This window comes from Equus asinus, chromosome 9, assembly GCF_041296235.1.
Source record: "Equus asinus isolate D_3611 breed Donkey chromosome 9, EquAss-T2T_v2, whole genome shotgun sequence".
NCBI classification, from domain to species: Eukaryota; Metazoa; Chordata; class Mammalia; order Perissodactyla; family Equidae; genus Equus; species Equus asinus.
The window spans coordinates 88216785-88238939 of NC_091798.1; the positions used below are offsets into that span (position 1 = coordinate 88216785).

At 39.1% G+C, this 22155-nt stretch overlaps 1 protein-coding gene across 3 annotated transcripts in view; it reads left to right on the forward strand.

The window, feature by feature from the left end:
* The window catches only part of DHFR (dihydrofolate reductase), a 30605-nt gene extending 12722 nt beyond the window's left edge, over positions 1–17883 (forward strand). The window contains exons 4-7 of one of the 3 annotated variants that reach the window (XR_011505989.1): positions 10688–10814; positions 13012–13127; positions 16275–16530; positions 16811–17883. Coding sequence is in view for 1 of the 3 variants with exons in the window: in XM_014857019.3 (XP_014712505.1) it covers positions 10688–10814; positions 13012–13127; positions 16275–16353 (322 nt within the window). In the remaining 2 variants the exon portion in view is untranslated. Of the gene's footprint in view, positions 1–10687; positions 10815–13011; positions 13128–16274 lie in introns of all 3 variants that reach the window. The other 2 variants (XR_011505990.1, XM_014857019.3) reach the window with 2 other exon arrangements.
* The last annotated feature ends 4272 nt before the right edge of the window (positions 17884–22155 follow it).

The following is a 22155-nucleotide window of genomic DNA, read 5'->3' on the forward strand; positions in this document are numbered from 1 at the left end:
ATCCTCAAAGTAACCCCAAAATTTGGTGCCAGATCCTAGTTATGGGGTAACTATTTCCTTAATGAGGTATAAGGGAAAAAGTCCTTTTCCAAAGCTTTCTAGACAATCAAGTTGCAGCTTTAAAAGAAATGTTAAGCAGGCACATTTGGAAAAGAGATTGGCATTTTCCTAAAATGTTAAACATAGAGTTATCATATGACCCAGCAATTCCACTCCTTGGTATATACCTGAGAGAAATAAAAACTTGACCACACGAAAACTTGTACACAAATGTTCATAGCAGCATCGTTCATAATAGCCAAAAAGTGGAAACATCCCAAATGTCCATCAACTGATGAATGGATAGAATGTTACATCCATACAATGGAATATTATTTCATAATAAAAAGGGATGAAGCACTGATATGTGCTACTATATGGATGAACTTTGAAAACAGTATGCTGAGTGAAAAAAGCCAGACACGAAAGACCGTATGATTCCATTTATGTGAAATGTCCAGAATAGGCTAATCCATAGAACCAGAAAGTAGATTATTAGTTGCGGCGAGAGGGAGGTTGGTGGGGAATGACTGATAATAGATACAGAGTTTCTTTTCGGGTTGATGGAAATTTTCTAAAAGTTGATGGTGGTGATAGTTGCACAACTCTGTGGATATAGTAAAAAGTTACTGTATTCTGCATGTTAAAAGGGTAGCTTGTATGGTATGTGATTTATATCTAAATAAAGCATTTTTTTAAAGTCTTCAGAACCAAAAATTAAACACAGAAATTTTACTGCAATGCTGTAACTTTGACAGCATCTTTAGAAAACCCAAAATTGCCTCCATGGTATCAGATGTTGTAAATTGTGTTCAATCCGTAAAAGTTATCTAACATTTCATGGTATCAGAATTTTTTATGGTCTCGTGGTCGTTTTCTCCAAGGGTGATTAAAACGTTCTCGTCTTAGAGCGGCACTTCTCTCCCCACCGCTCACACGCTTAGTACAGTGAAGACTTACCGACCTGGCTCCTAACGCCAGCCCTGGCCCCTGTTAACTTTGTGGATTCACACTGGTTACAGGAAAGCCTTGCGGAACCTCGATTTCCTTACCTAGTAAATGGGATTAATAACAACAACTTCATAGGGTAATTTCAGGGGTTTTGTAAGTTAAATTTTTGGCACACGGAAGATACCCTGCAGATATCAAGTCCTGCTCCCCCATCCCTACTACTTTAGCAAAATCACTTCACCTTAGAGCTTACAGAAAATATTAATAACGAAATCGCAAAGAACAGGCTTGTGATCTCCTTTTCATCTTAACATATTGCCTTGTGCGTCCTTCCCTCCGTCTTGAGACAAATAATCCCCTCCCATCAAAATCCCCACCACTTTATTCTCGACTCCATTTTTTTCTGTCCTCAAGTCCGTGCTCTCTTGTCCTACCCTTAAGTATTTTAAACCTCACCACAGATTACTTTTCTCTATCCTCAACTTTCTTGGAGCTTTCTTATATTAAACAACTTCCGTAACTTTAGCATAAGCCTTACTAATGTCTGTCACATTTGTGTTTTGCACATGTTTTTATCTCCTTTAAGACTCAGCTAAGGCGTTGTGCTCCAAGGAGTGTTGTCCCGCACACCCACCCAGACGGTGCACCTCCGCTGTGCCCACCTGGCACCCTCCACACATCCCCACTGGGATCCTTTTCACTTTACAGCCACTGTTGCATATTCCTCTGCCTGCCATCACCATCTTTTTGGTACAGGGAGTGTATTTTTTTTTAAATCTCTATTCCCAGCATCTGGCATATCTCTAGTAAAGTAGAGATGCAGAAATTTTCACGGAATGAACAGTCCATAGGTGATTGATGAAAATGGGATCATCCCACATAATATCACTTTGTAACCTGCCTTTTTTCCTCATTTGATATATTAAAAGATGAATTTCTTTAAATATTTTTAGTGGCTGCATTGTATTCATTTATGAGGCTGAAGCATAGTTGAACTGATTTTTAGTAGTTGGAAATCACATTTTTAAAGACTGAGTATGAGAGATCTTAAATTGAACATATTTCTGAGTTCTGGTTAAGCTGTGATTCTAGGCTAGGGTTTTTGGTTTGTTTTCCCAACAGTCATCAGGGAAATTAGGCCAGAATTCCATCTGCCATGTCATCCTCTTTCATATCAGGCACCCTGGAAAAGGACAATGTTTATATCACACCCTGGGGTGATCAGAGGAGGATGCTCAAGGCCAGGGGACACTGGTTTGAAGGCTTTGCCTGAACCTGGCCACACCATGTCAGAGGGGATCAGAATCTGACACCCTTGTCGTCCATGGCCACCAGTTCTCACTGTTGTCTCTGTAAGAAGCTGCAACTGAAGCTGCAGAGTCAGGCCACTGGAATTCCAATCCCGGGTCACCAGTTCCCAGCCGTGTGCCCACTGGTCACTCAACCCCTCAGCCTCAATCTCCTCACCTATGACAAGGAATAATAGTACCTACATAAGGCCGCTGCTATGATGCATATAAAGCACTGCCTGACTCTGCTACTTGGTAGAGCAAGTCGGCACTCGATAATGTTAGATACTTTCTTTCTAATACAACTGTCCATCAGGTAAAAAGCAGCCTCCCTTGAATGGGGCTTTTAAGGAAAAGGGGTGGAAGTATCACCAGAGTGCCTCCTGTATGTGTGATCTCTTAATCCTCATACCAGCCCTCTGAGGGAATTCAAGATTCTGAGTTACAAACAAGGTATCAAGCGTGGCCAGATGCTTCTTGACGCAGAATATGTACACTACCACACACCAACTCTCCTTTCTGAGGAGATCCAATCTGGGTTGGTTTGAGATTTTACAGGAAGGAAATTTAGCAAAAATAAGTCACGATATTGAGTGCTTGCTATATGCTATTTACTGAGTTAGTTTCCAGGATTTGTGTTTGAAGAGGACGATGAACACAAAATTGGCTCATCTTTCTGCTTATTCTTTTCTAGGGGTGCAGTGTTTCCTGTGAAACTTACTTCTGAACTGCCAAATAGCACATTTTGCAGAAGCATTTCCTCCATGTCTTTGTTATAACTAAAATCTGAAACAAATCCTTAATCCATTCTTTGTTTTCCTTTTCCAGACTCACTACAAAAGGGCAAAGAAGTAGTCTTCACCTTAATCCCTTGAATCTTTCTCAAGCCATCAGTCCACAATCTTCACAAAAGCACTGCTCCCTTTCTTTGAAGTGCACACCAACCATTTATAGCGCCTTCTGAATCATTTGCTGTAATCCACCAACTTCCAGGACAGCTCTTCAGTTTTCTTCATATGTCGGTTCCTAAATCACCATTTCCATTCTGCCCTATCTCCTGTCTGGTCCTGACTTCAACATCCTCGGTCACTAAAACCACCTTGACTCTGCTTCAGTCATTCTAGACTGTTTATTAACCTGACTGTCTCCTCCCCCAGCTCTAGATCTGTTTCTTCGAGATTCAGTTCTCGTCTTGAGCAGCCTAGTCCAGCCTCGTCGCTGCATCTGTGCTCATGCCTTAGGGGATCCCTCGGCTCCTGTAGCCTCACCCTGGCCTCCGTGTCTTTTTCCAGCCTTTAGTCAACATATATTCTTTGTGCTATCTTAACTCCTTTAGAGATGACAAAGAGCGAAACAAGTAAAATGTATATCAAGGAGGTGAGGGAGAAGGCAGCCAGGAGAATGAACAGTCTCCGTTAGTTCTTGATTAATCGCTGTTATAACTACTCATTCAAAGGCAATTGCATAATTTTTTTTTCTAAGAGCTTGACACTGAATTGTAATTTCTGTTCCTAATTATTGTGAAAGTCTAATTCTGCGTGTTTCTTCCTTTATAAAGGGAATTGCAAACCCTCTTCCGCAAAAAAACAGTTGTAGAGGTTGGGAGAGATAGAACTAGTCAATGTAAACGCTGAAATGAATTAAATTTTCCCCTTTGGGATTTTTAATTACAAAAGTAATAACATGCTCATTTTTTAATACTTCATCAATTTCTATATTGTTTGAAACACGAAAGTCCTTTTCCCACTCCCCAAAGGTAACCGCATATTAACAATTTGAATATTATTCCAAACCACAGTCATTCAAACATATCACCTTTTTTCCAACATTTTATCTGAAAACGTTCAAACATAGAGAAAGAACTTACAGTAAACACCCATATACCCACCACGTAGATTCTACCATTAACATTTTACTATGCTTGTTTTATCATCCATCCACCCATCCGTCTTGTTCTTTTTATGCATTTCTAAGTAAATTGCAGGCATTAGTATATTTTTTCCTAAATACTTCAGCATACATCTCATTAAGTAGAGTTCAATATTACGCTACTGTTTTTTCTTTTGAGATATATATTATGTACAATGAAATGTACAAGTCTTAAGTGTACATTTACTGTTTTTTTTTAAACTTTTTATTGAGTTAATGATAGGTTACAATCTTGTGAAATTTCATTTGTACATTATTGTCTGTCATGTGTGTTGTAGGTGCACCCCTTCACCCTTTGTGCCCACCCCCCACCCCACCTTTCCCCTGGTAGCCACCAATCTGTTCCCTCTGTCTAAATTTTTAAATTCCTCATAGGAGTGGAGTCATACAGAGATTGTCCCTCTCTATCTGGCTTATTTCACTTAACATAATTCCCTCAAGGTCCATCCAAGTTGTTGCAAACGGGACGATTTTGTTCTTTTTTACGGCTGAGTAGTATTCCATTGTATATATGTACCACATCTTTTTTATCTAATCATCTGTTCATGGGCACTTAGGTTGCTTCCACGTCTTGGCTATTGTAAATAATGCTTCGGTGAACATTGGGGTGCATGGGACTTTTGGAATCACTGACTTCAAGCTCTTTGGATAGATACGCAATAGTGGGATAGCTGCATCGTATGGTAGTTCTATTTTTAATTTTTTGAGGAATCTCCATACTGTTTTCCACAGTGGGTGCACCAGTTTGCATTCCCATCAGCAGTGTATGAGGGTTCCTCTTTCTCCACAACCTCTCCAACATTTGTTACTATTTGTTTTAGTTATTTTTGTCATTTTAATGGGTGTAAGGTGATATCTTAGTGTAGTTTTGATTTGCATTTCCTTGATGATCAGTGATGATGAACATCTTTTCATGTGCCTATTGGCCATCCATATATCTTCTTTGGAGATGTCTGTTCATGTCTCCTGCCCATTTTTTGATTGGGTTGTTTAATTTTTTGTTGTTGAGTTGTGTGAGTTCTTTATATATTATGGATATTAAGCCTTTGTCGGATGTATTACTTGCAAATATTTTTTCCCAGTTAGTGGGTTGTTTTTTTGTTTCAATCCTGTTTTCCCTTGCCTTGCAGAAGCTCTTTAGTCTGATGAAGTCCCATTTGTTTATTCTTTCTATTGTTTCCCTTTTCTGAGAAGACATGGTGTCCAAAAAGATCCTTTTAAAACTGATGTCAAAGAGTGTACTGCCTACATTTTCTTCTAGAAGCCTTATGGTTTCAGGTCTCAGCTTTAGGTCTTTGATCCATTTTGAGTTTATTTTGGTGAATGGTGAGAAAGAATGGTCAATTTTCATTCTTTTACATGTGGCTTTCTAGTTTTCCCAGCACCATTTGTTGAAAAGACTTTCTTTTCTCCATTGTTGGCCCTCAGCTCCTTTGCCAAAGATTAGCTCTCCATAGATGTGTGGTTTTATTTCTGGGCTTTCAATTCTGTTCCATTGATCTGTGCACCTGTTTTTGTACCGGTACCATGCTGTTTTGATTACTGTAGCTTTGTAGTATGTTTTGAAGTCAGGGATTGTGATGCCTCCAGCTGTGTTCTTTTTTCTCAGGATTGCTTTAGCAATTCGGGGTCTTTTGTTGCCCCATATGAATTTTAGGATTCTTTGTTCTAATTCTGTAAAGAATGTCATTGGGATTCTGATTGGGATGGTGTTGAATCTGTAGATTGCTTTAGGTAGAATGGACATTTTAACTATGTTTATTCTTCCAATCTATGTGCATGGAATGTCTTTCCATGTCTTTATGTTGTCATCCATTTCTTTCAGAAAAGCCTTGTAATTTTCATTGTATAGGTCTTTCACTTCCTTAGTTAAATTCACCCTGAGGTATTTTATTCTTTTTGTTGCGATTGTGAATGGTATTGTGTTCTTGAGCTCTTTTTCTGTTAGTTCATTAATAGAGTATAGAAATGCTACTGGTTTATGTAAATTGATTTTATACCCTGCAACTTTGCTGTAGTTGTTGATTACTTCTAAAAGTTTTCCAATGTATTCTTTGGGGTTTTCTATATATAAGATCATGTCTGCAAACAGCAAGAGTTTCACTTCTTCCCTCCCTATTTGGATTCCTTTTATTCCTTTTTCTTGTCTAATTGCTCTGGCAAAAACCTCCAGTACTATGTTGAATAAGAGTGGTGATAGACGGCATCCTTGTCTCATTCCTGTTTTCAGGGGGATGGCGCTCAGTTTTTGCTCATTGAGTGTGATGTTGGCTGTGGGTTTGTCATGTATGGCCTTTATTATGTTGAGGGAGTTCCCTTCTATCCCCATTTTGTTCAGAGTTTTTATCATAAATGGCTGTTGGATCTTGTCAAATGCTTTCTCTGCATCTATTGAGATGATCATGTGGTTTTTATTCCTCAGTTTGTTGATGTGGTGTATCACATTGATTTGCAGATGTTGAACCATCCCTGTGTCCCTGGTATGAATCCCACTTGATCATGATGTATGAGCCTTTTGATGAATGGCTGAATTCGGGTTGCTAAAATTTTGTTGAGAATTTTTGCATGTATGTTCATCAGTGATATTGGCCTGTAGTTCTCTTTTTTCGTGCTGTCCTTGTCAGGTTTTGGTATCAGCGTGATGTTGGCCTTGTAGAATGTGTTAGGAAGTGTTCCATCCTCCCCAATTTTTTGGAATAGCTTGAAAAGGATAAGTATTAAATCCTCTGTGAAAGTTTGGTAGAATTCCCCAGGAAAGCCATCTGGTCCTGGGGTTTTATTCTTTGGGATGCTTTTGATTGCTGTTTCAATCTCTTTCCTTGTGATTGGTCTTTTGAAATTGTCTGCTTCGTCTTGACTGAGCTTTGGGAGATTGTAGGCGTCCAAGAATTTATCCCTTTCCTCTAGGTTATCCATTTTGTTGGCATATTCTTTTTGGTAGTATTCTCTTATAACCCGTTGTATTTCTGCAGAGTCTGTTGTTATTACTCCTCTTTCATTTCTGATTTTGTTTATTTGCGCTTTCTCTCTTTTTTTCTTTGTAAGTCTGGCTGGGGTTTGTCAATTTTATTTATCTTCTCAAAGAACCAGCTCTTTTTTTCATTGATCCTTTCTACTGCCTTTTTTGTTTCATTAGCATTTATTTCTGCTCTGATTTTCATTATTTCTCTCCTTCTGCTGACTTTGGGCTTTGTTTGTTCTTCTTTCTCTAATTCGGTTAGGTGTAGTTTAAGATTGCTGATTTGGGATTTTTCTTGTTTGTTAAAATGTGCCTGAATTGCGATGAATTTTCTTCTTAATACAGCTTTTGCTGCGTCCCATATGAGTTGGTATGGCGTGTTATCATTTTCATTTGTCTCCAGGTATTTTTTTATTTCTTCTTTAATTTCTTCAATGATTTATTTCTTGTTCAGTAGCGTATTGTTTAGTCTCCAAATCCTTGTGCCTTTCTCAGCTTTTTTCTTGTAATTAATTTCTAGCTTTATAGCATTATGATCAGAGAAGCTGCTTGTTACTATTTCCATTTTTTTAAATTTGTAGAGGCTTGCCTTGTTTCCCAACATGTGGTCTATCCTTGAGAAGGTTCCATGCACGCTTGAGAAGAATGTGTATTCTGCTGTTTTTGGATGGAGTGTTCTATATATGTCTATTAAGTCCAACTGTTTTAGCTTTTCATTTAGCTCCACTGTTTCTTTGTTCATTTTCTGTCTGGATAATCTGTCCTTTGATGTGAGTGGGGTGTTGAGGTCCCCTACTATTATTGTGTTATTTTTGGCATCTTCTTTTAGGTTTGTTACTAGTTGCTTTATGAACTTTGGTGCTCCTGTGTTGGGTGCATAGATATTTATAAGCATTATTTCTTCTTGATGAAGTGTCCCTTTGATCATTATATATTGTCCCTCTATGTCTCTCTTGACCTGCCTTATCTTGAAGTCTGTTTTGTCTGATATAAGTATTGTGACACCTGCTTTCTTTTGTTTGCTATTAGCTTGGAGTATTGTTTTCCACCCCTTCACTCTGAGCCTGTGTTTGTCCTTGGAGGTGAGGTGTGCTTCCTGGAGGCAACAAATTGTTGGATCTTGTTCTTTAATCCATTTTGCCACTCAGTGTCTTTTTATTGGAGAGTTCAATCCGTTTACATTGAGGGTGAGTATTGATGCATGAAAGCTTACTGCTGTCATTCTGTTGGTGCATGAGGGCTTAATGCTGTCATTCTGTTGCTCGTTTTCTGGTTTTCCTGCGTTTCCTTTGTTTCTCGTCCTGTGTGTTTTAGCCTACCCATTGACTTCTGCAATTTCTTATGCTGGGTTTCTTAGATTTTTCCTTATTTATGTTTTGTGTCTCTGTTCTGTTTTTTAGTTTAGTGGCTACCCTGAAGTTTGTATTCAGAATCTTGTGTATAACATAGTCCATTTTCGGGTGGTCTCTTACTTCCTTAGCCTAGACTGTTTCAGTCCCTTTCCTCCTCCCCTCCTGAATTATTATTTTCATCTCTTATTCCAACTTGTGTTGTGAGTTTGTGGTTAGAGTGATAAGATTGTCTTTGCTTTGGTGATTTCCTTCCTTTTATCCTAATGCTATAGTTGAATATTTGCTATCCTATTCAGATTCTATCTAGTCTCCCTGCTCTGTGTTTTGTGACCCCTTTCTCCCTTTTTTCTTTTTTCAGGTATGAAACCCTTCTTGAGGATTTCTTGTAGTGGAGGTCTTGTGACTACAAAGTCCCTTAGCTTTTATTTGTCTGGAAAAGATTTAATTTCTCCCTCATATCTGAAGGATATTTTTGCTGGATAGAGTATTCTTGGCAGAAGATTTTTATCCTTTAAAGTTTTGAATATGTCACTCCAATCTCTCCTAGCTTGTAAGGTTTCTGTAGAGAAATCTGCTGAAAGTCTGATGGGGGTTCCTTTGTAGGTTATTTTCTTCTGCCTTGCTGCCCTGAGTATTCTTTCTTCATCATTCATCTTTGCCATTTTTACTACTATATGCCTTGCATTAGGTCTTTTTACATTGACAAATCTAGGAGATCTGAAAGCTTCCTCCACACGCATTTCTCTATCAATCCCTAGATTTGGGAAGTTTCTGCTCCATTTTCCTTTTCCACACCCTCAGGAATTCCGATGATTCTTAAGTTGCATTTTCTCATTGAGTCAGCTATTTCTCTGAGATTTTCTTGTTTTTTTAATTCTTAGTTCTCTTTCTTCCTCTGTCTGGAGCCATTCAGCCTGTCTATCTTCGATTATGCTAATTTGCTCCTCTATGGTGTCTACATGGGCATTCAGGGAATCCGTATTCTGTTTTATCTGATCCATTGTATTTTTCATCTCTAGTATTTCTAATTGATCTTTATAATTTCCATCTTTTTTGTGAAGTAACTCCAGAACTCATTGACTTGTTTCTCTATATTTCTCTTTACCTCATTGAATATTTTGATGATAGCTATTTTGAACTCCTCTTCACTTAGTTTACCCATTTCCAAGCCCTCAGGACCTACTTCTGTATTTTTATTGTTTTCCTTTTGGACTGGAACTTTTATAAATTGCTGGATGGTAGAGGAGTGGTTTTTGCACATGATGCTAGTATTGGGTTGCAGTTACAGCCTGTTGCCACTAGATGGGGGTTGAGAGCCTTGCATTCTAAGCCCTCTGCCTTCAGCTGCAATGGCGGTGCCCAGCATGGGTTGGGGGAGGAGGGGCACTTTTACTCACGGTGACCTGGATTGGATCAGCTCTCGCTTTCTCGTCTCCCGGGGCCCTGGCTTGCTGGGGTTCCCCCACGTGAAAGCTTTCCCCTGTTAGAGGGTTTCTGCTGCATGGTAGGTGGGAGTCCTGGATGATCCCCAGATGCACGGCCCCTCACCTGCGACAGTGATCCCAGTCTGTAGGGGAGGGAGCGAAGTTCTCTCCTACCCTGTTCCAGCTCCTCTGAGGGCAGCTCCAGCCTCTCTGACTACCGTCGTTTGGCTGCTGTGGGTCTCTGACGATTTCTGTTATTAGGATTTTTTTTTGGTTGGAAAGCAGTTGCTCCTTTTGGTTGTAATTTGGAGGGGAGAGAGTCCCGGGTGAGCTCACGCAGCCATGTTGCTGACGTCACCTCCAACAAGTCTACATTTACTACGTTTTGATAGATGTATGCACCTATGTAACTCCATATCAGATACAGAACCTCACCACCCCCCAGAAAATTCCGTCATGCCCTTCCCGTGAAACTTTACTCCATCCCTCCAGAGACAACTCCTGTTCTCATCCTTTTCCACCATAAATAGGTGGTACCTCAGGTGCTTCTGCCTTTTGATTCATTGTAGACCACACATACAAATGTGGGTTGAATTATTGGCCATGGATCATGCTTTTTGTTGAAAGGATTCATATTTATGATGATTTTAGTTTTATAATTACTGCTTCCTATTCAGATTATTTGACTAGTATTTTGACTAGGGTTTTATTGCAATTATGTGTAATCCTTTCTTTTAACCTCAGGGAACCTCCACAAGGAGCTCATTTTCTTGCCAAAAGTTTGGATGATGCCTTATCACTTCTTGAGCAACCAGAATTAGCAAATAAAGTGGACATGGTTTGGATAGTGGGAGGCAGTTCTGTTTATAAGGTAAGTAAAGTTGTCTGCAAATATAAAGAAGTAATCCACCCCACTATCCTTCAGCTTCCCTGCCATCTGAACTTTAAAAAATTAAGCCCTGAGCAGAAGAAGCTCATTATTCCTACTGTAAGATAGATATATTGTCAATTTGAATTGTTTGGTTTTTGATACTATCATACAAACTAAATGAAAATGTAAAAGTAAGTTTTTAGGTCTGTTTTCAATTCAAAATAGTTGATGTTTCCAGTTTTAAGAACATTCTAAATCCTTCTGTGAGGCTGTCCTTGCCTGCACTGTTTACTTGCTGGCTGTGCCCGAGGTGTGCTGAGTCATCCCCTTTCCTTCAAGGAGAAGTGTGTCTCCTACTGAGAAAGAGTCTGAGCTCTCAGTTGATAGACACTGACTAGCTGTATCTGAATTTGTTAAGAGCAGAAAACTCTCCCTCAACAATTTTCATGGAATGTGAGGGCATGGGAAAAGTGTTATAGGATTTCACATCATAAGGGGAAATACTACATAAAAGAGAACTTATTCCTTTTTCTTGATGCCAAATGACTTCCAGCTTTAAAATATTTTGAGGACAGTAAATAGAACTCTTTCACTCTTTTAAAACACTAATGAAAGATTAACATTTATGAGGAGGAAAATAATCCATCCCTACCCTTTGGTGGCTTGTGGTAACATGTGTACACTGAATTATTTTAGAAAGAAGAGGTAGACAAGGATCCTAGATGGGATGATAAAAACTCTATTTCTTAGGTTCCTTTTATTTTCTCTTTGTCTGGTAGGGGAAGATGGACATTTTCCTTTGATCTTTCAGCCAAGTATGAATTTCTAAGAAAACAAGTCATTTCTTTATTTTGTTTAGTATTCATTTTGAATGATTCAATATCATATTCACTTAAAAATGTATTCTTTAAACAACATAAGGGCTTAAAACTAAATATATATATCATTTGATGTATCTATAGGTATGTAAATAATAAGGAAGTAGAAACTCCGGGTGATAATTTTACATTATCCATCTACCTCACAGCACAATAGCTTGTTAAACATTTACGTTTATCTTCCCACGAGCCAAATCGGGCCTGCCAGTCTGCTTTTGTAAATAAAGTTGCACTGGAACACAGCCAGGCCCGTTGGTTTATTGTCTATGCCTGCATTTGCCTAGAAAGGTAAGAAACCATATGGCCCGCAAAGCCTAAAATATTTATCATCCAACCCTTTACAGAAAAGATTTGCCATATATCATTAACTTTGATACAGACCTTCAGATGTTGCTGTGGTTAGTCCTATTCAATTTTTCTAATTTTTGGTACAGTAAGAATTGGTAGAATATTTATTTCGTTGGGACAAGAAAATAAATGATTTAATATAAGCTGTAGTATTGAAAATAAAAAGTAAAATTTGTTCTATGCCCTTATCTAGAATTTTAAGGATAACAAACACCTTAAGTTACATTTGTAAATATAAATATATATAACGGGGAGAGAGAGAGAGAGATGCTATCTGAAGATCAAGAGTTATTGCTTTCTTGGAGCTGCAACTAAGAGTCATGACTTTGTATTAGAATCTAAGATATTCGTTCCAGGGCAGTGTTTTCTGTACAAACCATCAACAGTGCTGGAGGCAGTAGTTAGAAAAGTCACTAACAGTATAAGGCCAAATACAATCATTAGCAACACAAGGCAGAGTAAATTACCTCCTAGCATGGTAACTATCTCCTGAGAAATGGAAGCATTATTAAATTTTATGTAAATGTACTAAGTATGCCCTTGGGATTTTCAGTAGTTAAGGTCTTGTGAAATGATACTATCTTATCCATATCTACATATGTAAATTTTTTTATGGAGAGTGACTAGATAATTTGGAGTTCTTAATTCTTAAAACAGTAACCAAAGAAAAAAAGGCAAAACAATGCTTAAATGACAAAAGAGTTCACATAAGCATACTAGGCACCAGAATATGTTTAAACTTCCTCTCATAATTATTGATAATGATTAATGCCATTCTCAACATAACTTGAGTCATGCTTTGCAGGGCCCCAAACTGAAGAGTAGGATGTTTAAATAGCATACTTTGGAGGTAATGAGTTATATAGCATGTTTTTAATACCTAGTACAAACTTGGCTATGTAATTAAAACAAATAAAAATCTTAGAATTTCTATGTCTTTTGACACCAATGCCTTTTGTTTCATTTCAAAGGAAGCCATGAACAAGCCAGGCCATCTTAGACTGTTTGTGACAAGGATCATGCAGGAATTTGAAAGTGACACATTTTTTCCAGAAATTGATTTTGAAAAATATAAACTTCTCCCAGAGTAAGTAAAATGTTATTAATTAGTCTGAAGCACTTTTGGATTTCCTTCTTAGGAATTATAGAAAAGAATATGTCTCTTCAGATTGAATTCAGGGTAGTAATGTGTTTTATAGATAAACACTATAGAAACTTTTTGAAGTCTGCTTTAACAGACTTGGGAATGTTCAGGTTTTAATGAATTTACTGAAATCTGGAGGGTAGTCCTAGTTCACTCTGTGAGGTCTGTGTTTAGCATCCGTCTGACAGGATCCTGGCGTAGTGGTCCACACTGCTTGTACACCCCTCTCCTCCTGAGCCTGTGCTTCCTGTAGTCTTCATTTTATTTTGGTTGTGGTTTGCTCCTTATGGATACGTGTTCAAGAATTCTGCTTACCTCTTTCTTAGACCTCCCATCAAATCATCTCTGTATTATTCTCCTGATCCTTTGTCAGTTAGATCTCATGTTTATTCATATTCATTGGCTTCCGTAATACTTGAAAGTTCTAGAAGGGAGTCTCTTTCTGGATGGTTCATAACAAAATAGGTGGTATTTCCAAATCCTGTTAGTCTTAAACTCAGAGTTCAAATGTGGCTCTTAGAAAAGTTGGAATTAGGATTATGAGGTAGTTATAATCATTATTAAAACAGACTGACTATGTGAATATTGTGGAAAGTAAAATCAATCTTAAGCAGAATTAAATTTTAGTTTCACGGAGAAGATTAACACTAATACTATGGCTAGTGACCATACCAGCCAATAAGCATAGTTATTTCTAACTTATTATTATTCATAGTTTTAGAAATAACTTTGATACTTTGCTTTTATCTTATTAACTGACAATCTTGATACTCTTGAGAATTTTACACACACAAAACTGTAAATGTTGCGTTTTGATGACTCATTCCAAAGAAACTAAAATTATGGTTTATAGTTGGCCTAGTAAAATCATTTCTTTAAAAAAAGAAGAAAGCTATACTGCTTCTAAAACAGTGGAATAGAAGCAGCTTAGAAAATGGTTAGTAAATAGAAGCATAGTTTCTTCCCCTGAAATATAAATTATTCTTTTCCTTACACATTATTATGCTATTGTTACTTTATGTCTCCAATTATATTTTTTATCAAAATGGCATAATCTCTAATTGGTCAACAAAGTGTTAATACCTATTATTACTCATCAGTGTGCTGGCTATCATAAAAGATTTCAATTTTTTCCTGCATTATCCCTGCCCTACAGTGAGTTTAGGAAATAGTTAAGGGGACAAACAGACTAATAACAGTAATGGGTAACATCTGTAGAGCACTTCATGTCATGAACTCACAAGGCTAAATTCTGTGTGAGAAGGAGCTCTTTTTTTGATAGCCGAGTGTCGCACAGCAGAATCAGAATGAAACACAAGTCTGATTAAAGCAAGTGTTCCTGACCCCCACCCCGGAGCACACTGGGGTGCTGCCCACACAATACTGAGGACATGCACCAAGGTTTGGGTTGTTGTCTGTAGCGGTCAGAGCAGCCTACAGTGGAGGAACTGGAGTTTGTTTTTTTTGTTGGTGGTGGGTTCAGAGGAAAAAGTTGTTTTTGTTGTGGTAAGAACACAGCATGAGATCTACTCTTGACAAATGTTTAAATATACAATACAGTATTGTTAACTCCAAGCACAGTGTTGCACGGCAGATCTCTAGAGCTTAATCCTCTTGCACAACTGAATCTTCATACCCTTTGAACAGCAACTCCCTGTTTTTCCTTTCCCCCAACCCCTGTCAACCACCCTTCTACTCTCTGTTTCTATGAGTTTGACTATTTTAGATCCCTCATATAAGTAGAATCATGCAATATTTGTCCTTCTGTGACTTGCTTATTTCACTTAACATGTCCTCCAAGTTCATCCATGTTGTGGCATATGGCAGGATTTCCTTCTTTTTTAAGGCTGACTAATATTCCATTGTATATAGCAATTTGGTGTTTTTTCACATTTTCAAACTTTTTTTATTTTTTTAACTTTTTTTCCTGCTTTTTTTCTCCCCAAATCCCCCCCGTACATAGTTGTATATTTTAGTTGTGGGTCCTTCTAGTTGTGGCTTGTGGGACGCCACCTCAGCGTGGCCTAACAAGTGGTGCCATGTCTGCACCTAGGATCCGAACCAGTGAAAACCCTGGGCTGCCAAAGTGGAGTGCACAACCTTAACCACTCTGCCATGGGGCCAGCCCCTTAAATTATTTTAGTGACATCATATCAGTTTCTTTACCCATTCATCTGTTAATGGATATTTAAGTTGTTTCCACATCTTGGCTACTGTGAATAATGCTGCAGTGAACATGGGAGTACAGATATCTCTTCAAAATCCCAATATGAGTTATCAAAAAAAGAGAGAAAAACTAGAGATAACAAGAGTTGGTGAGGATATGGAGAAATTTGAACTCTTGTGCACTGTTGGTGAGAATGTAAATGGGTTCATCCACTGTGGAAAACAATATGGTGGTTCCTCAAAAAATTTAAAATAGAATTACCATGTGATCCAGCAATCCCACTTCCTGGTGTGTACCCAAAGGAGGCCCTGGGCTCAATTGGAAGCTGGAGGGAACACAGACCAAAGTGAGAGTTAGGGAGTAGGAAGATCAGATAAACAGTGATTCTAGGAAAGGAATTGCAACAAGCCACTCATTAGGAATGGAGCATTGTGATATCCATTGATTAAGCAGAAATCAGGAGTCTCTAACCATGCACCACATATAACTTCAGTTCTGCTCTAAACAGCTAAAGATTGTATTTTTTTCTTTTGCTCACACAAGAAATTTGATACCTAGTGTAAAACTTGCAAAAAGTTCTTAGGAAATTTCATATTAGCTGGGTGATAGAGTGGAAAGATACAAGAGAAACTGCTAACAGTGGTTAGTTTGGGGAAAAATTAGGAGTCAGAAGGAAAAGAGGAGAAGAAATTATGCTTTTTGTCTTCTAATTTTCTATACAGTTTGAAATTTTTCTTTGCATTTGCATATGTAGTGTATTTGCAGAATATTCACCCAACTTAACAGGGGCTTACCATTGTGAAGAAAGAAGGAAGGAAGACTTTTATTCACCTTGTGCATTCTTGATGCCTTTTCACTGAGAGTCAGGGAAGCTGTATTTTTAATTGATACATTGTTTAATTATATATATGTTTCTTTTACAGATACCCAGGTGTTCTTTCTGATATCCAGGAGGAAAAAGGCATTAAGTACAAATTTGAAGTATATGAAAAGAATGATTAATGTGAAGATGTTTTCTGATTATTTCAAGTTGTTCCTCCTCCCATCCAAAAAATTATGTATCTTTTTTTTTTTGAAAGATTGGCACCTGAGCTAACAACTGTTGCCCATCTTCTTTTTTTTTCTCCCCAAAGCCCCCCAGTACATAGTTGTATGCCTTAGTTGTGTGTCCTTCTAGTTGTGGTATGTGGGACGCCACCTCAACGTGGCCTGACGAGCCACGTCTGCGCCCAGGATCTGAACCGGTGAAACCCCAGGCCGCCAAAGTGGAGCACTCGAACTAAACACTCGGCCACAGGGTTGGCCCCAAAATTATGTATGTTAATATTAGAAAAAAATTATTTTGGGGCCGGCCCTGTGGCCAAGTGGTTAAGTTTGCATGCTCCGCTGCGGTGGCCCAGGGTTTCGCCGGTTCAGATCCTGGGTGCTGACATGGCACTGCTCATCAGGCCACACTGAGGTGGCGTCCCACACGCCACAACTAGAAGGACTTGCAACTAAGATATACAACTATGGACCAGGGGGGTTTGGGGGAGATAAAGCAGAAAAAAAAAAGAAAAAAATACTTTTGTTGACTTTAGATCTGTGGGTAATTATTTCTAAGCATGTGTTTTTATTCCCCGTTAATCTTGACTAGACTGTATCAGATACCATTGGTGAAATATTTTGTGCTGTAGCTGTCTGAATGCCTGTCCGGGACAGGACTAGGTCCCCAGCACCTGCCTGGGGTGGCATGTCTACCAAGACAACCCAAAGCAGGAGAGTCCCCTGGTAGCATGAGTGAAACTGGGGCCTGTAGAGATAGGAGCCAGACAGATTAGCCAGAAGTGGGTTATAAACAGAAGAGCTGGAACTCAGATAGTAAAAGAAAATTTGATCAAAATAGGGACTATGAATTACTCTATGCATATCACACTTCTGGAAAACTTCTCTTCACCTGCACACGGAATCAGTCAGTTGAGAACTCTAGTATAGTCCTTAGGGATAGTAAAGAGGCAGGTAGCAGATTACCTTTCTGATGGTTAAAAGAGAAGTTCTGAGACCTTTAAAAACTTTTTCTGATCTTCATTGAGATTCCTTGGGATGTTAGAATGATAAAAATAAGCTGTTCTTTACCCAAAAAAAGTAATCTGATAACAAGCATATGGCTAAAATAAAAAATTCAAAGAGATAATGAATTGAGAATGGATACTGCTAGAAACCAAAATTAGTAAGTTAGAGAAACTAAACTTAACAGACTTTTAAAAAATGAAAATTAAAACATTTTACCCATCATGTTAGCAAAGGTTTAGATTATTAGGTATCCGAAGAAGTAGCATTTTCTGTCCTGTAAATTGGTACAACTTTTTAGGATGCAAGTTAGCATTAAGTTAGCATTAGTTACAATTCAAAATTTTCTGGGTTTGGACTCAGAACTTCCACTTGTAGAAATTAATTCTGAACACAGAGATAGACTCAAGAATATTTGTTGAACCACTTTTTAAAAACTTGGAAACGGCCTAAATGTCTGTCAATAAAGAAATAACTAACCAATGTCTATAAAATTTAATGTTCTGCAGCAGTTAAAAAGAATGAAGTACTTATAGAAAAATACCTAAACTTGCTAAGTGAAAGAAGCAAATTGTATATAATACTCAAAAAAATTTTTAACAATAATTCCTTTATTAAAAAACGTTCAAGGAGGAACAATTCCTCACACCCCCACCACCATTCAAACCACAGTGATCGCACCCTCCTCTCCCAGTTCTGCAGCAGCGTGCAAGGCCCTGTCCAGAGTCACAAGCACAGGGACTCTCCCTTCTATTCCCTCCTCCTCTTAACATTGTGTCATGTTCATTTCTAAGTAGCCCCATCATCTGAACCAGGGGAGTTGGATGAGTTTCGTACACCTTTAAAAATATCTTCCTTATAGGCCACTTACCCCCTTATGAATATTGATGCAAAAATCCAACAAAATAATAGCCAACCAAATTCCGCTGCACATTAAAAGGATTATACATCATGACCAAATAGGATTTATTCCCAGAATGCAAGAACAGTTCAACATGTGTAAATCAACCAATGTAATACACCACATTAACAGAATGAAGCAGCGGGTGGTCGGGGGGGGGGGGGGTGGGAGACGACACATGATCATCTCAATTGATGCAAAAAACCATTTGACAAAGTTTAATACCCTTTCGTGATAAAAAAAAAAAAAAACCACTCAACAAACTAGGAATAGAAGGGAGCTTCCTCAACATGATAAAGGCCATATATGAAAACTCCACAGTGAACATCATACTGTAGGGGAGGAAGACATTTCCTCTACATGCTCTGGGTCCTTCTGGCTGGAGAATGAATTAAATTCACATGAGACAGAATAACAGGAGAAAATTAAACAAAGCTTTATACCATGTATACATGGGAGAAGCTCAGGCAAACTGAACAACTCGCCAAAATGGCTGAAGCCACCACTTTAAATATCCTCTTCAGCTAAAGACAAAGGAGGATGTTGGGTGTGGGGGGAGTCAGTTACAAGAGGTTACCAGACAAGTACAGTAAACAAGAGTAAGATTATTATGCAGATTTAAGTCCTTGCCTTCTGCAGTGATTAAGAGTTTCTAGAGATAAGGTCATCCCCCCTTCTTCCTGGTACAGAGAGGGAGACACCTTTACAGATGGAGATTTCCCTTACAAATGTAAATGTCTCTTAACAAAGGGTAAGTAAATTCTGCTTTTCAGAGTTTCTTTTCTATATGCAGTTTTTAAAAATAACCAGCCCAAAATAATCCTCATGCCAAAGAGACGTTTCTTGGGGTGACCAATTCCAGTCCCCCACAATACTCAATGGTGAAAGACTGAAAACTTTTCCTCTAAGATCAGGAACAAGACAAGGATGCCCATTTTTGCCACTTCTATTCAACACAGTATTGAAAGTCCTAGCCAGAGCAATTGGGCAAGAAAAAGAAAGAAAAGTCATCCAAATTGGAAAGTAAAATTACCTTTGTCCATAGATGACATAATTTTTTATGTAGAAAACCCTAAAGATTTAACACCAAAAAAACAATATTAGCGCTAACAAACACTTTATCCCACAAAGTCACAGGATACAAAATCAACACAAAAATCAGTTGCATTTCTATACACTAATGATGAATCTGAAAAGGAAATTAAGGAAACAATTCCATTTACAATAGCTTGGAAAAAAATAGGAATTAACTTAACCTTCAAGGCGAAAGACTTGTATAGGGAAATTGCAAAACGCTGCTGAAGGAAATTAAAGACAAATATGGAAAGACAATCTGTAAATGGACTGGAAGATGATATTGTTAAGATGACAATACTACTTAAAACATTCTACAGATTCAATGCAATGCCTATCAAACTCCCGACAGCATTCTTTGCAGAAATAGAAAAACCCCTCTTAAAACTCATATGGAATCTCAACGGACCCTGAATAGCCAATATTGTTCCTTCTCCCTTCTTGTCAGTGGAATCTCTCCCACTTAGGCTGAAGGGTGTGCCCAGGCCTGAGGGTTTCCCAGGACTTGGGATTTTCAGTGCTAAAACCAGGACAGTCCCAGGCAAACTAGGCTGGTTGGGCATCCTACTCCTACTGTGGTTGAACGCCTTAAGAATGATTTTTTAATTTCACAAGTAAAATTATGAGACATTCCCTTCATGCAAATGAAACACCCAAACCACTAAAAGGAATCAGGGCTCCATGGAGAAATGGCTGATTCCAGGTCTGGGATACAGAGTATTAGATGATCCGGGAGCAACTGGTGCTAGAAAGTAAGGAAGTGGTATAAAAAATTATGACCTGTTGAAAGGACACGGAGGCAGCCTGGAGGAGCTCCCACTGGCTAAACGTGCCGCCGTTTGAGCATCTAAGTAAACAGTGATGGACTGGAACTCAGTAAAATAAGGATCCACGGATCCGCACGCTAACGAACGCACCGTCCTCCCCAGGCTACGCAGCTAGTCCGTGGAGAAGGGATGATGGAAATGGAGAAAAACAGTACGGTAATCATTCATTTAGGCAAGAAACACCAACGAAAACCAGCGGGTGAAAGTCTGAGTAACGGCAGGGTATTTGCCTCGCCTCAAGGCGTCTTCTCCCAGGATGACAATCGCAAAGGGACCCCGCGCCCCTGCGGGCGCCGTGCTGCAGGGTTCGGCGCGGGGGCACGAAGCGGGTCCTGAGTCGCTCCCCACTGGAGGCCGTGCCCCGGCGGGCCGGCTTCTGCCCGATCCCCGGGACGCGGTGCGCCGCGTTTGACCATCGCCCCCGTTCCCACATCCCGCGCCGGCCCGCCTCACCCCTCCGAACCGAACCGTGGCTGCCCGCCCCGCCCTCGGTCCCCGACGCTCGGGTGCTCCACGCGGGGCTGCGCGGACCCGAGGGGGCTTCCCGGCCGCCCCCACCTCGCGGGCCTGGGCGTGGGCCTCAGCGTTTTTAATAAATATCAATATGTGTAAGAAACAGTATGCTGCAAACTGCTGTTAGTATCAGAGGTGAGAGCGTTATTTTCTGCATTGGGTGTGTCTATTGTGATTAGATTTTTTAAACACTATGTGCTTATTTTCGTGAATGCGAGGAGTCAAAAGGAATTTCCTAAAATCTTCCATAGAGGGGGGAAAAAAGATCACACAGAGGAATAGGAAACGACACTGCGTAAGACTCACAAATCACGAGAAAACACTGGACTCTCTGCAAGGAATACAACTGGAGAACTATTAGTATCCATAGAACTCAGATATTGATAAGAAAAAGAACCAAGGCATTTAGAGAAGAGGAGACTCAAATAGCCAAAGATACATGGAAAGATAAAACATTCCCACTAGTAACTGGGAAACCCCAATTAAACTGCGGTGACGAACCATTCCACACGCATCAGACATGTCATTCCCGCCAATACTGACCTTGTCAGACTTGTTAAATGTTGGTGATATTTATTAAGGATAAAGGTGCACGTAATCTTGGACCCAGCAGTTCCATTCGTGGATGAGTTACCGAGAGAAAACCTCCCGTGTCTGTATCCAGAGGTTTGTAGAATGTTACAGCCTTGTTTGTAGTGAAAAACTGAAAATAACCTGGAAGCTCATTGACAGGAAAACAGCTCCATTACTGTCTTAGACTAGGTTTCCCCCAAAGCAGATCCCCAGACTAAAATTTAAGTGAAAGCAGTTTATTTGGCAGGTGATGTGTAATAGGCAGAAACCAGTAATTGGTGTGTGGAAAAGTTGAAACAGGGAAGGTAAGAAAGTCAGTTCATTGGGTAGGGTAACAAGCTCAATATTGCTGAGATATCTAGGAAGCAGAGGAGAAGAAAGCTGGAGTATTTATCCCTCACTCTGGTTGGGGGATGTTCCCTGTATGTGGGCTGAACACAATCCAGCGCTGGGTAGAGGGTCCCAGGTGTTTGCAGAAAGAAGCTGTTGGCACGCGCAGGAACAGTGACTGCTAAATACTTAAAGCAATTCCATATGTTTATGATTATGCATGTGAGGTCTTCATACTTTTTTATGTAGTAAAAAGTATAAAGCCACGCATGGTTTGTTTGAAATATTTTACAATTTAAAAATATACAAAATCAGGAAGACCAATTAGAAGTTCAGGTGAGGAATGATGGTAATTTAGACCAGAGGGTTGGGCATAGTGAAAAAATTGTGAATTCAGGATATATTTTAAAGTTGGAGGTAACAAGATTTTCTGATCGAGTTTGATTTTGGTTTACGACCCACTGAATTTGAGATTCCTTGAAGGAAGGAAAGAAAGGGAGTAAAAGAAAAACAAACTGAAAACAACAGAACCATGCC